Below are 15,641 nucleotides of genomic sequence, written 5' to 3'. Positions count from 1 at the left end.
AAAGTAGAACATCTCTGATCACTCTGACAATTACTTTGTGAGGGCGTTTCTTTAAAGGCGCAATATCTAATTTTTCTGCTTTAGAAATAGCAGAAATCACTATATCTATGTTATATGTATTTTTTAGTTGTGTACTTACATCATCCCGACAGTTTCCACGAACTTTCAAATCCGGAGAAAATTATAGTTTAATTCGAAGACACGGCACGTTTCTTTATTTCCGTTTTGTCGCCCGTCTATGATGTCATATAAACTTTGACCCCTCTAGTTTATCTAACGTCCTGCAGAACCGCCAAATACAAAGGTGAACAGAAACAAATACGAGACGAAGAAGAAAAAGTAGTAGCCTTTATCGAGACTATTATATTTTATATTTATATTGTTTATATTTGTATTTAAACCTCAATCAATAACTTAGTTATGAATCATGATTATGCTTTGCCTGCACGTTCTGTGAAGCGCAAACGCACGGGTGAAATAAATGACCCGAGAAGGTTTTGGGACAAGAGAAGCAACAAGACACGGGTAAATATTGGAGTTGCATTTCCAAGATAGAGAGAGCTTCGTGACAAGCTGAAACTACAGAGAGATGCCGAACTCGCTTGCATTCTGATAAACAGGTATGCATCCATTCAGCTAACTGTGTCTATCCGTATATTTTGTGAAACGATGATGTCTTGTGTAAAACGCAGACGGACTAGCTCTCATGTAAATCTACATTTGTTCTATATCTAGCTGAATACAGTAGTTTCAAATGCAGTTCTTTAACTTGTTCGATATCATAGTATAAACGTAATTATAATTATTAACGGAAGGCGACCGTGTTTTTTAACATATATTACTACTAGCTACATGGAATATTGATTTGATAAGGGTCTCATAATTCATATATCTCTCCGTTCGAAAAGACGTGATTGTCAAAATACTAAGTTACAATGAGTGAGGAATGATAGGGAGCGACAGAGCGCGTGATCCAATGAACAACAACTCCCATGAGCCTACGCTCTTTCCCCACGTCATCAAAGTACGTCTTATGTTATTATTTTGATTGAGTGACCCCTGGTGGCCAAAAATCCCATACTGTACGTTTGCTTTTATATGGAACAACTGGCCCTTTTAGTGAAAAAATGGAATTCACCCACTTTAAGATTTTTGATTAAGATTTTGATTAACCATATAGTTTAAAAGCAAAATTTAGTTTCCTCTGACTCCTATATATATATATATAATGTAACGGGGTGAAGAATCACACGACAAGGGGAACTCAATAAAGGCCCCGGAGGGTGAATTTATTGAAGGCAATTGAACACGTGTTCAGGTGAGGTGCACGGGTGCTCGGTGCTCTGCCGTCTGTACTCCGTGCTTTCCAGTGCTGGGTGTCCACTGGAATTAAGTCACCACACCAAAAATAACTGACATACTTTTTTTATCTTAATGCATAAATAAATAGAAACATAATGAGGGTTCATTAAGGAGCATCAACACTGAACTCTGCAGATCTCTGTACTGATCTCTGACTCTCATGCTCTTCCTCTTCAGTTCCCGTCCACGTTTTTCCAGGGAACAGCGGATCTGTGTGGCAGTCTGTGTTACGAGATCCTGAAGTGCTGTAACCATCGCTCCAGCTCCACTCAGACCGAAGCCTCTGCGCTGCTCTACTACCTCATGAGGAGGAACTTTGAGTTCACCAAGGGCAAATGCATCGTCCGCTCACACTTGCAGGTCAGGCTTCAGTTACTCTGTGCCAGTGGGTGTCTGCATTTGGGTTATGCTTTGTTTTCCATATCTAAACATTTACTGACTATAAGTGACTTTAAACTAAGTATAAATCCATTCAAAAGTTTATGATTTCTGATAATATATCGGCATATTATGATTTCTGAAGATCATGTGACACTTGTAGGTGCAGTGGATAAGACACATGCCTTTGGTGTGAGAGATCCGGGTTCGAACCCACTATGAGACACAAATGTGTCCCTGAGCAAGACACTTAACCCCTAGTTGCTCCAGAGGCATGCGATAGTGATGCTTGGGTCTGACTTTTTTCCAACCCGCGGGTCCAGCTTTTCTGAAATAATTTGGCCCGCCCCGCAAATAAAGTAAGATTGCTTAACCCGCCCCGTGCATCCGGGACATCACGCAAGTTACATTGCTACTTAACCTTAATCAAAGAACCTAATAAAATATGAATGTATATATATATATATTCCAAATATTTAATATAGGCTATAGGGAATTGCAATAGTGATGGTTCGTTCGTGAACGAGTCTTTTAGGTAAACGAATCATTCTCGTAAACCATTGACTCGTACAGTATTTCTCGTTCACTGAAGTTCCTCCCTCCACAGCAGCGCGCGAACGCGACGCTATTAGCAGTGCATGCGCAGCTCTTCAAAAGCTCTGTGAACTGTTTCATCCTGTCAAGTCAAAGAGTTATGGACGGAGTATGTGATTTGTTGAATGTAACGTTAGTGAACAAATAAGCCCTTCACTGAACGAGATCGAGAGATCTTCTCTTTCAAGAACAAAATGAATGAGAGTAACCCGGTTCAGTCAGCCAAGCATGTAAATCTCGATCAGCAATCAGCAGATACAAAGTTATAGGTACTGTGCACATGCGCTTATTTAGCATACAGAACATAACTCTACGTTTAATCCCTGATTTATTCATGTGAATATATATGAACTGTCTGACTATGCAAGAAAACCTTGTGCTTTGTTCACCTGAACAACTTATTTAGACTATATATTTAATGCGATTATGCACACATTTTAATAAAGCCAAATCAGTTTTTGTCACAAGTAAATACATTCGTTGCCTTAAGAGATAACACGTAAAACAACCTTTTTCGCCACTTGCTAGCCTATTTGTGAAATAGCTATAGGGAAATGGTCTCTGAACAAATCAGTGAACGAATCACAATGAATCATTTTGGTGAACAAACTGAAAATGAATATTTGAGAAAATGGTTTTCTAATTATTGGGGGGATACACCCCCATCCATGTCTACAGCGGTTATCGCCCTGATCAGACATGCAGTCTGTAACGATATGACGTTAGCAAATATTAGTGATTTTGACATGACCGTTAATATGAACTCACAAATGAATGTACATAAAACAAATGATTATTTTCATTAAAATCTTTATTTATGCCAAAAAAGCTTACATTTATGTGTCTTTTTGTTCGCTGTAGCAGCCATGTTGCAGAGATAATTCATACCCCTTTGTTTGAAGTGTGGTCCCAAAAAATCTTCGTTTGAAGGGCTGTCTGGCCCTTCTCCTTACCCCTTCCCCTCCGACCAACAGAGAATCAACACCGGAACGGAGGGGTACGGGAAAGGGGAAGGGCTAAGGGGTAGAATTGGGATTGGGCCTAAGTGTAGAATAAGTTAACATGTACTTACAAACATGCTGTAAGTGGAAAACTGCTCGATGACATGGAGTTACAAATTACTTCTAGTTAGTAGAATCTCTAGCGTGGACTATCAGAAGAAAGATCTCTGTGCCTTATGTGCAGGTGTGTGTTCAGTCTTGTATTCAAGATAAATGACAATATGCTTTTTCTGTCTGGTCTGGGGACTGAATGTGAGGAACTGATCTGTATTCTTGTCTTGTTCTCCTGCAGGTGATTAAATCTGTAAGTCAGCTGATCGCGGATGCAGGTATAGGTGGTTCACGCTTCCAGCAGTCTCTGGCCATCATCAACAACTTCGCCAACGGAGACACGCCGCTCAAAGTGAGGGTTTAGCAAAGACAACACTTTAACCTTTGAGCTGTAAATCATTTACTTAATTTAGCATTTAAAAAACTAATAATAATTACTCGCCATTTAAAAATTGCTTGCAATTTCAGTATTTTTATTGATCTATTTATTTGATTTAACCGATTGATCATAGGCCTCACTGATATGAGCTTATGCACCTTAGTTTTTGATTGAACATTGTCAAAATTAATCCATAAATTATGTTTTTAGTGGAACAAGGTAGGGAGCAAATCCAAAATCAAATTGCTAAAAATTTACATTTTGGGGCGGAAGTAGTTATTCTATGTTTTTTTGCAAAGTCAGACAATAAGGGTTAAACCTATAGTGTGTAACTTCTGTGCCATCAAATATAATTGCAAACAAAGTGATAGTTTTAACTCATTTGATTTGCAAGCCATTTCGGAGAACCAGATTTACAGACAAGAACAGCCCAGAAACCTAATGTTAAACAGCAGATCTTTTGATTTGTTCCAGAACACCACGTTCCCGGCTGAGGTGAAGGACCTGACCAAGAGGATACGCACCGTCCTGATGGCCACCTCCCAAATGAAAGAGCACGAGAAGGACCCGGAGATGTTGGTGGACCTGCAGTACAGCCTCGCTAACTCCTACGCTAGCACACCTGAGCTCAGACGCACCTGGCTGGAGAGCATGGCCAAGATCCACGTCAGAAACGGAGACCTGTCTGAGGTCAGGAGGACTTCATCCAGCGGATCTTTAGCTGCCTGCATGCATGATGGAGCTTGTGCAACACAAAACCAGATGCTAGAAGAAGATAGCTTTAGTCACAGTATAATATATGTGATGAATGACTGTTGGTGCCTAACATTCTGCAAAACAAATAAAAAAATGACAGGTTGAATAATTTAATAATAGAATTACAATTTTTTGCGGAAATATTCCTTAAAGGAAAAGTTTAAACTGATTTTTTTTTATGTACTAAGATCAGGATGAGTTTGTTTCTTCATCAGACTTGTAGAAATGTTTAATTGCATCAGTGTCTCTTCAATGGATGCTCTGCAGTGAATGGGTGCCGTCAGAATGAGAGTCTGATAAAAACATCACAATAATCCACAGCACTCCAGTCCATCAGAGAACATCTGGAGAAGACAAAACCTGAAACACATCCAGCATTAAGATGATTTTAACTCAAACACATAGAGTCTATAATCCAGAATAACACTTCCTCCAGTGAAACAGTGTTCTGGTCTGAATCAGGAGAGAAATCTGCACAGATCAAGGAGATGCACTTTTTGCTGCATTCACTGCAGAACATCCATTGATGATGCAATTCATTTCTTTAAAGGTTCTTTCATGCAGAAACTCAGATTTGATTTTGTTCTTTTTGCATCTCATTAAGAATGACATTTTGAAAACTCTTTTCCTTGTGCTCCCCAGGCGGCCATGTGCTATATCCACATCTCAGCACTTATAGCCGAGTCTCTGCGGAGGAGAGGTGAGCAGCTACTTGTGGCCATCAGTTTTTCAGTTATGCCTGCTTATATCAATGCTATAGTTTTGTTTAGTTTTGTTGCAAACATCGCATAAATATCCTTCCTGCCGAGCTTTCGTTGGACATGCCGTTTGACCATTGCTGCTCAGTTGTTGTTGTTTTTTTCAGTGCTGCACTTCATAATGAAAAATGCTCCTAGCTCCTTCCTGCCACTTGCTTTATTCCTTATACTGTGAGTTTTTGTGGCCTTGTGTCATTAGATGCATTCCAGCTCATTATGTGGCTGGCTGGTGTACAGTAGATGCATGAGTGTACAGTATAGATGCATGGCTGGAGCGCTTGCCTTCGGAAGAACTATGAAATGGGCTGAGCAGTATGAACAAAATCTCATTACAGTATGGCTAACTGAACATAATGTTAATATAGCTATTTTTACTTTTATGAATGTCATACTGCTCAGCCCTAGCTTGTGAGTAAACCTGTGTTAAACCTGATGCCCCTCTGCAATCACAGGTTACTGGAAGTCTGAGAAGGGTCGGATCTCAAGTGTGAGCACAGAGGGAGCCTGTGTTATTAACTCTAGCCCCTTACTAACTCCCCGAGATGGAGAAAGTGAGTGCACCTGCGCCTGAGTGTTCTTCACCCCATCAGGGGTCCCAGTCTGTCTTTCTGTCTAATCTAAACACTGAGTTATTATTATTACAGAGCTACTTCTCAAGCGGGTTAGTTTATATTATCCCCCACATGTCATGGCAGTTTTGTTTGTGTAGAGCTTTTCACAGAGCTTATCGTTTCCTGGGAGCTTTACAGAAAATAGTGCCACAGTTAGTGAACCAAAAGCTAATTTAGCAAAGAACAGATGCCCTAAAATGTTTAGTTACATACTTGGGATTGTATGAAACTTAAGTTAAGTCAGTGTACACTGTCTGTAAGCTTTTGCACGGTACAGTATAAATCTGCTTTTCAGAGAAGGCATAGCATAAACCTAAGGTTTTAACAGTATAAAACAAACACCCTTATTAAATGAAAAATGACAATTAGGTAAATGATAACTAAAAAAAAAACAAAAAACATCAGGCCATCCAAGATGTAGATGAGTTCTTCCTCAGATTTGGAGAAATGTAGCATTGGAGTGAATGGGTGCCGTCAGAATGAGAGTCCAAACAGCTGATAAAAACATCCCAATAATCCACATCACTCCAGTCCATCAGTGAACATCTGGAGAAGACAAAACCTGAAACACATCCAGCATTAAGATGATTTTAACACAAACACATAGAGTCTATAATCCATAATAACACTTCCTCCAGTGAAGACGTGTTCTGGTCTGAATCAGGAGAGAAATCTGCTCAGATCAAGCAGCGTTTACAAGCCTAAACAGTCCAAAACAGCTCTAAACAAACGTGTGTGGCTTTTGATGATCTGACGGCACCCATTCACTGCAGAGCATCCATTGATGAGACACTGATGCAGTGCTACATTTCTCCAAACCTGATGAAGAAACAAACTCATCCTGATCTTGGATTACCTGAGCGTGAGTACATTTTCACAAAATGTTCATTTTTGGGTGAACTGTTCCTTTAAGAATTACATTTTTGTTGTATGAATGTAAATATTGCCAAATAGTATTCATCATACACTTTTTCCCCCCTTTTTTTACTCATCAATTGAACTCTTGGAATTGTCTTGTTTTATTTTAGAAAGGAAATATTTTAATGAGGTTTGTTTTAAAAAAGAGGTCTTCCTGAATTTTGGCTTGTGCGAGGTACTTGTCAAAATAACAGTGTGAAGCGTGCATGTAAGAGCTGAATCTGAATGAAGGGGAAGCTCTCCCTGTGTTTTCTGCTTGAAGACACAGATGTCCCTGTAACGTGCCACACACTGTCAGAGTATCACAACACAAACAGTGTCTGCTTACAATGAACAGAACCAGTGATCGTATGAAACTAAATTATTGTGCGGTTTCCTAATGTATGACTAAACTGATGGATGAATGAGTGTTTGTGTGTGACCCCGCAGCTTCATTCAGCATGGGCTGGGCCGCCTTCATGAACATCTCTCCTAATGTGAGAGAGGAGGGAGCGATGAAGGAGGACGCCGGCACTCAGGACACCCCGTACACAGAGGTACAGGACCCCCCTCACATCTCAGAGCGGCGAGTGTGTGTAATGTGCTGAGCTCTCTCTCTCTCTCTCTCCTGCAGGACACACTGGTGGAGCAGCTGGAGATGTGTGTGGACTACCTCTGGAAGTCTGAGAGATACGAGCTCATCGCAGACATCAACAAACCTGTCATAGCTGTCTTCGAGAAGAGACGGGACTTCAAGGTACGTCCACTGATCATCAGTGATGGGAAAACAGCAGGGACGTGTGTGTGAACTGTATCTGTGTGTCCTGCAGCGGTTATCAGAGCTGTACTACGACATCCATCGCTCGTACCAGAAGGTGACGGAGGTGGTGAACTCGGAGAAACGCCTGTTCGGACGCTACTACCGCGTGGCTTTCTACGGACAGGTGAGACACTCTTCATACTTTAGGAGACGTGAAAAGGAAACGGCAGAGATCTGATGAAATCTGCACTGATCACATGCTGGCATTAGCTGATTTATTTCCGTTTTTGTCGGTGGACTTACTTTGCAACAAGTTTTGGTGTGAGAACGAAGTCTTGATTTGTGAATGGGACTTAAACCTTAAAAGAGTTTAAAATTGTCATATTTGATGTGTCCCTGGAGCACAAAAGCAGTCTTGAGTCTCTGGGGTGTATTTGTAGCAATAGACAACAACACATCGTATGGGTCGAATTATAGATTTTTATTTTATGATAAAAATCATTAGGATATTAAGTAAAGATCATGTTCCATGAAGATATTTTGTAAATGTTATATAAATATATCTTAATTTTTGATTAGCAATATGCATTGCTAAGAATTCATTTGGACAACTCAATATTTAGAATTTTTTATTTACAAATAGTTGTATATCAGCCAAATATAGTCATATCCTAAAAAAAAAAAAAACATACATCAAGCTTTTCAGCCGATGCATACATCTCAATTTCCAAAAATGGACGCTTGTGACTGGTTTTGTGCTCAAGGGTCACAAATGAAAAAAACGAACTCGGTAAACAGATAGAAATGAGTGTGGAGTATCAAGCATTGCAGTAACTCAGATGAGCATGGCTTGTATGAGTTCACAAAGGCAAGCAGATATTACCTGTCGTACTCTCGGTGTGTTTAAACACTCTTCTGTTCTCTCCTGTGTGCTGTGTATCTATCAGGCAGTGGTAAGTTTAGTTTACGTTGTTCTGCTCTCACTCTTAACTCTCCTAATCTCTCCCTACACGCTATTAATATGTGTGACACACACACGTCACACATGGTCTGTGTAATGTTTCTCCTGGACGTGATCGTTCTCCTCTGCAGATCTAATCCTGAGCGTTAATACTGTGTGTGTACATTGTGAGGTATTCCAGGTAAATGAAGTTGAGTTTCAGACACAGATATCTAAATGTTAAACGGTTAACCTTCATTACAGAAGCTGAGTTCATTGTGCTTTGTCAAACATTGCTGTGTTTTTAACAGTTGCTCGTTAACAACTGGGCCTCAGCTAAAGCTGTTATATCCACCTTATTTTTAACATAATGTGCGGTTATTTGTAGATTGAATATGCTGTTATTCATAAACACCCTGGTTTTAGCGTAAACAGAGTAAATTCTTAAAGTTTTACCGTTAACTGTACTTTATTCTTGTATTTATTCATCTAACATTAGGATGGCCATTTCTATACTCTGCAGGATTCAGGAAAAAAATCCTAAACCAGTGACAATAATACCAGCAAAAAATAAAAACTTTCCCATTAAGGGATTATATTTTTCAACTTTTTGAACCTTTACAAAGGCACATTTTCTAATTGTATTAGATGTATGCATGTAAATTCATATATTTATTAAATAATAAGACACTATATGCACCAGTCAAATGAAATTAGTATCAATATAATCCATGTTGGCACTTCATAAATGCAGCCCGGAGATGCCATGAATGCATTTACACCACAGATACAATTGCATTAATAATGTTAGAAGATTCATATAAAATATACAGAATATATAACTATGTATATATACAACAAATTAAACTTTAAATATGAAACCAAAAGCTACAAGGAGGTGGCGACAAGTCACTGTCTTAAAGAATGAGTCATTGATTCACTCATTCAACCAATTAGTTCAAAACGGTTGATTGATTCAGGAATAAAGTGAGTGATTTGCTGATTTCAGAAGTGTGAACTACTTTAGATACTACTCTTACTATTTCTACCATATAAAGATATGCTAAAGTAGTAAGAGTGGCATACGAGTATGCAGTTTAGAATGGATGAATGGATGCATTTTTGACTTGCCTGATTCCTTCAGAAATGCTGAATCCTTCAGGCAGGGGCGGACTTACCCATTAAAATGCTTTTCATATAAAAGTTGTGGATTAGGTGCTGACACATGAATGGTTGATGTTTAAGGTGTTTATAGCACAACAACCGTCCGAGTCCGTGGCGCCTGCAGGTGTACGGCTTTGAGTACCACGAGCGCTCAAACTGACCTCATCAAACATTTCAGCAGTTATCATAGGCCTGTGTGCATCCCGTATTTCTCAACTGAATCAGCCATGTCTTTTGCATGCCAATATAAAATTCTGCATCGAAATATAATGCCAAATAGAAGCAGAAAATCGTGCTATACGCACTTGAAAATTGGGTGAGAAATGAAATCGGGTTAGCCTACAACAATTAATTGGTTGGCTGTTTTATAAATGGAAATACAACAAATTCATGACATGGGTTAAAAAAAAGAGGCTAATAAGTAATTCACATATCATTAAAAAAAATAGCATTTCAGAAAATCCTTTACATTTTAAGGTATTTAGAACAGAGCAACATAAAAAAAATGAGAAAAAGCAGCTATGCAATTATAAGACAAAGTTTTACCTACTGTATTTATGCCATAATAATTTGTGTTCTATTCTTTTATTGTACAGAATAATAAAATAAAACACACATTTTAATTGGGCGTTCCCTTATTTTTATATTTTAGATATCCATAAATTATTGTGATAAAAAAAATTACTCATCTCCTTATTGGACCTGCCTTTAAAGAGAAATGCGCGGATTCCATAATGAAAGATTTTCTATTTACAATTTGAATTATTTATTTTTAAAGTATGCTAGTGATTTAAAGCTTTCAATATTTATTTTTTATTCTTTATAAGGTCTGTGAAGCAATTCGCTGAGTTTAAATTCATCATTGTGAAGTGCTCCTGTTCAAACCCCAGGCGGCAGAAGTGTTTGTTTTCTTTATTTTACAAAAGCACAACATTTTGTTGATATTGTGCTTGCACGCAAATAAAACTAGCCCCTTTACAGTTTAGAAGGGGCTATATTTGAGGCCCGTGCAGGGCTCTAATCCACGTCATCCAACACTGTTTTGTTCTCATCTGTGAGCATGCTCTTGATATATGTATTTAAAGCCATTTAACATGTACATGAAAAGTTTAGAAGTAATTGGTGAAATACAGCAGATCTGTCCATACTGGTAATAGTGTGTCAAAAACGGACATAACATTTACATATATTTATTTATTATATACCATTGTATAAAATATAAAATAGAGATTTTAAAGGAGAACATATGAGCAACCTGAAACCAGACACACATTCCCAGAAACCTAGCTTACTTCCGTGCAAACTAAGGTGGATGCTCTGCACTAGACGCTCCATAAACTGCTGATCTGTTGTTCATGAGCAGTGTTGTGTTCACCAGGGCTTCTTTGAGGAAGAGGAGAGTAAGGAGTTTATCTATAAAGAGCCCAAGCTCACAGGACTGTCCGAGATTTCTCAAAGACTCCTCAAACTCTACTCAGACAAGTTCGGTGCTGACAACGTCAAGATGATCCAAGACTCCAACAAGGTTTGTCCTGCTGGCTCTTCTCTGACCCATGAACAGTCTCTTATTCTGAATCAGTAAATCTAGGAAGACTGTTGTTTGCTGTGTGTTTTTCGCAGGTGAATCCTAAAGACCTGGACCCCAGATTCGCCTACATCCAGGTGACCTACGTAGTGCCTTATTTCAATGAGAAGGAACAGCTGGAGAAGAAGACCGACTTTGAGCGCCATCACAACATCAGCCGCTTTGTCTTCGAGACGCCCTTCACGCTTTCTGGGAAAAAACACGGAGACGTGGAGGAGCAGTGCAAGAGAAAAACCATCCTGACCAGTGAGACGCTTCAGAATAAGATTCAGTCAACACTGACACCAGCTTTTGATCTTGTGAAAACTGTTTAATGCTGCTCTAAACTATGAGGGAAAAATGAGAATTGCGAGAGATATAAACTCCGAACTGTCAGATATAAAGTTACCTTTATCATTTTATTCTGAAGTGGAAACGAAAAATCTAAATTCTGAGAAAAAAGTGAGAATTGTGAGATTATATCCGGAAAATCTCAGATTATATAAAATTATATCAAGTTTATATCTGGAAAATCTGAGTTTACATCTTGCAATTCTGACTTTATGTGTCAAAAATCTGTCTTTTTGAAAGTCAGAACTCTAAAATAAAAATAAAACATCTAAAAAGATTTATGCGATAATAGGGTTTTGAGGAAAAAAAGTCCTTATTGTGAGATTTAAACCCAGGATTGAAAGTTAAAAATCTGAATTGTGAGTTTATATCTTAATGTGTCAATTCTGTCTTTCCTCTTGCAAGAATTGTGAGATGAACTGGGAATAACAAGAAAAAAGAAAGTCAGAAACGTAAAATTAAGGGTACCTTTTTATTTAAATTTTGTAGTGGACAAAAAAATCATTCAGATAGTTTTGTGAGAATTGTGAGATGTAAGCTTAAAATTGCAAGGAAAAGAGTCAGAATTCAGTTTTTATTTTGTGATTCTGACTCTGCATGTCAAAACAAAAATATTGCTATTCTGAGATAAAAAAAAAAGATTAATTTGCAACAACAAAAGATATAATTTTGAGATATAAATGCACAATCACTAGAAGAAAAAAGTCAGAAATGTGAGATAAAATAGCTTTATAGATCATTTGTTTTTCTCCTGTGGCAGAAACAGGCTTCCATAGTTAGAGATGTTACTGTTCTAGAGCTTCTGCCTGAATTATACACCCCTCTCTAATTGCAAACCCTTAACTTGCACCTTTCCAGCTCATGAAACCACTCTTGTGTTCTGTAAAATCCATCAGGCACCCGTGTTCAGTTTGGACTGCCTCCTGTTAATGCATGCACGGATATATTGAGAACATTGCCAGAAGCACTGATCTAATAATGGCCGTTCTGAATATCTGGCCACAAAACGTGATGCAAATCTATTTCTTTGCAAGCCTGGCCAATACTGTCTGTCACAGACCCAGTAACTCCCATCTGTGCTGTGTGTGTGCCTCTGCAGCCAGCTCCAGCTTCCCCTTCCTGAAGAAGCGCATCGAGGTGGTGGAGCAGCAGAGCACGGAGATGAACCCCATCGAGGTGGCCATCGAGGAGATGAGCCGGAAGGTGTCCGAGCTCAATCAGCTGTGTGGCATGGAGGAGGTGGACATGATCCGGCTGCAGCTCAAACTGCAGGGCAGCGTCAGCGTCAAGGTGAGGGAGCAGCACATCTCCTGATCAACATTACTGAGAAATGAGAAAAGGACTTCTAAATGAAATCTCGGGATTGATTTCCAGGAATGTATTTGTTGTTGTAGGTAAACGCTGGGCCCATGGCCTACGCCCGAGCCTTCCTCGAGGAGAAGAACGCCAAGAAGTACCCAGACAACCAAGTCAAACTCCTGAAAGAGATCTTCAGGTACCTTTTCCTCACGCACAGTTCATATTTTAATGCCACCATGATAACTGGCATCAGAATGTTTATCGAAGCATCATCATGTTTTAATGATGTTATAAATGCACTGACAGCTAAACAATGCTCAGAGTTTCTGGCGTGTACCGAGTGATTTGCCCAGGACTGTAGTGACTGTGATCCGTGTGTGTTGTGTGTGTTCCTGCAGGCAGTTTGCAGACGCGTGCGGTCAGGCCTTGAAGGTGAACGAGCGTCTCATTAAAGAAGATCAGCTGGAGTATCAGGAGGAGATGAAAGCTCACTATAAAGACATGCTGAGCGAGCTCTCGGCCATCATGAACGAGCAGGTCAGAGCACATCTGAGAGAGAGAGAGAGAGGACTGGATCTCTGGAGTGAAACACAAGCCTGCGAGCGAGCGCATGTGAACATTACATGATCCTCAGATATAAAACAGAATAGAAATCAAAACTGGCTAAACTTACTGAATCAAATGTCGACTCGGGAAGTGTTTCAGTGCTGTGAAGCTCTGGGTGTTTTGACCATCACATCTAAAACTAATATAGTACTAATATAGTCTTTAAAATAAAAGCCTTTTTTTTGTACTTTTCGTTCAAAATGCTGCTTTTTATTTTATTTTTTTATTAAACCAGTCCACTTTCAAGAATTTATTTAATGCATAAAGCTAGAATAAAATATTTTTGTTGCTGTTGTTTGTTTAAAAGCAAAGGTTCAGATCTATTTTTTTACTTATTTACTTATAAATGAAAGTTTTGTTAAAATGATAAAAAATTACAGCATTAGCTAGCAACTTAAAAAAAAAAAAAACTTGTAAGGAAACAGTTAAATGCATGTTAAATGTAACCCTAGAGCACAAAAAAAATATGGTAACACTTTAGAATAGGTAACACCTATTAGTTGCTTACTAGCATGCATATTACTAGATTATTAGCTATGTATTAGTGCTAATTAAGAACATATTAATGCTTTACTGTACTTGACCTTATTCTACATCCCTAATCTTACCCAATATCTAAACCTAACTACTACCTTACTAACTATTAATAAGCAGCAAATTAAGAATTTATTGAGAAAAATGTTACCAAATTTTTTTTTATTTGATTTATGGTTCGATGTGTGGTTTGTTCGGAGGACAATATTTGTCTGAAATACAACTATTTGAAAATCTGGAATCTGAGGGAGCAAAAAAAAAAAACTAAATATTGAGAAAATCATCTTTAAAGTTGTTGAAATAATGTTCTTAGCAATGCATAAAATTAATATTTCATATATTTGTGGTAGGAGACTTACAAAATATCTTCATGGAGCATGATCTTTACTTAATATCCTAATTTGTCTCCTTCTCTGTGCAGATCCCGTACTCGAGACAGCCAGGAACAGAACGACACAGTGCCCTCTGAGCTGCCAGAGAGTTTGAGAGACACGGCTCCAGGACTTCTCCGACCTGAGGGACTAAAAAAACTTAGATTTTAATGAAACAGAAATAACCTAAAAGGAAAAGTGATCCTGACGTGTGGATGAAGCAGGATGCGGTGTTTTCTTCTAAACCCTGTTGTTTGTAGAAGCAGTGAGCTTAATTAACTCCAGCTGTGTTTGACTAAGCAGATATTTTCTAGGGTTTACTGCAGTGTTTCAATGTTTCATGGATTTCATCTCTAGTGAATGTAAAGCTCCTAACAGTCCCAGCTCTTTCCTTTTACAAACACAGATCTGCTATTTTATACGTTTTTTAATGATTGACAGTGTTTTACTGTTATTACATGTACTGCTGTAAATTGTAAATAAGTATAAAATTTCTTTTTATATATTAAAATATGATATGATTGTTTGTGTCAGTTTTAATGCAGCGCTTTGACTGAATAAACATTTTAATGTCCAAAACTGAACAGACAAACTGATGAGAAAAAATACAAATACAAAACATATATAAAAAAAAAATCTTTGAGCTCAAACTGTATAATTAGAGTATCATCACAAAGTTGATTTATTTCACTAATTCCATGAAAAAAGTGAAACTTGTATATTATATTCATGCATTACACACAGACTGATATATTTCAAATGTTTATTTATTTTAATTTTGATGATTATAACAGACAACTAAGGAATATCCCAAATTCAGTATCTCAGAAAATTAGGATATTGTGAAAAGGTTATATATTTTAGACACCTGGTGTCACACTCTAATCAGCTAATTAACTCAAAACACCTGCAAAGGCCTTTAAATGGTCTCTCAGTCTAGTTCTGTAGGCTACACAATCATGGGGAACACTGCTGACCTGACAGTTGTCCAAAAGACAACCATTGACACCTTGCACAAGGAGGGCAAGACACAAAAAGAGGCTGGCTGTTCACAGAGCTCTGTGTCCAAGCACATTAATAGAGAGGAGAAGGGAAGGAAAAGATCTGGTAGAAAAAAAAAGTGTACAAGCAATAGGGATAACCGCACCCTGGAGAGGATTGTGAAACAAAAGCCATTCAAAAATGTGGGGGAGATGCACAAAGAGTGGACTGCAGCTGGAGTCAGTGCTTCAAGAACCACTACACACAGACGTATGCAAGACATG

The 15,641-nt window shown here is 38.4% G+C and overlaps 1 protein-coding gene across 9 annotated transcripts in view; it reads left to right on the top strand.

Moving 5' to 3' along the window:
* The window catches only part of dock10 (dedicator of cytokinesis 10), a 102,883-nt gene extending 87,984 nt beyond the window's left edge, over window positions 1-14,899 (top strand). For 5 of the 9 annotated variants that reach the window (XM_026282959.1, XM_026282958.1, XM_026282962.1 and 2 more), the window contains 15 exons: window positions 1,540-1,722; window positions 3,628-3,738; window positions 4,240-4,455; window positions 5,164-5,221; window positions 5,732-5,830; window positions 7,238-7,344; window positions 7,422-7,544; window positions 7,618-7,731; window positions 8,495-8,500; window positions 11,030-11,176; window positions 11,272-11,482; window positions 12,666-12,856; window positions 12,961-13,061; window positions 13,264-13,402; window positions 14,427-14,899. In XM_026282959.1, the coding sequence (XP_026138744.1) occupies window positions 1,540-1,722; window positions 3,628-3,738; window positions 4,240-4,455; window positions 5,164-5,221; window positions 5,732-5,830; window positions 7,238-7,344; window positions 7,422-7,544; window positions 7,618-7,731; window positions 8,495-8,500; window positions 11,030-11,176; window positions 11,272-11,482; window positions 12,666-12,856; window positions 12,961-13,061; window positions 13,264-13,402; window positions 14,427-14,474 (1,854 nt within the window). In that variant the 3' untranslated portion in view covers window positions 14,475-14,899. The remainder of the gene's footprint in view (window positions 1-1,539; window positions 1,723-3,627; window positions 3,739-4,239; window positions 4,456-5,163; window positions 5,222-5,731; window positions 5,831-7,237; window positions 7,345-7,421; window positions 7,545-7,617; window positions 7,732-8,494; window positions 8,501-11,029; window positions 11,177-11,271; window positions 11,483-12,665; window positions 12,857-12,960; window positions 13,062-13,263; window positions 13,403-14,426) is intronic. The other 4 variants (XM_026282964.1, XM_026282956.1, XM_026282961.1 and 1 more) reach the window with 3 other exon arrangements.
* The last annotated feature ends 742 nt before the right edge of the window (window positions 14,900-15,641 follow it).

The sequence above is a fragment of the Carassius auratus genome, chromosome 15 (assembly GCF_003368295.1).
Source record: "Carassius auratus strain Wakin chromosome 15, ASM336829v1, whole genome shotgun sequence".
In the NCBI taxonomy this organism is placed as follows: domain Eukaryota; kingdom Metazoa; phylum Chordata; class Actinopteri; order Cypriniformes; family Cyprinidae; genus Carassius; species Carassius auratus.
The sequence above is the reverse complement of the archived record's forward strand: the minus strand, read 5'-3'. Positions and strand labels throughout refer to the sequence as shown.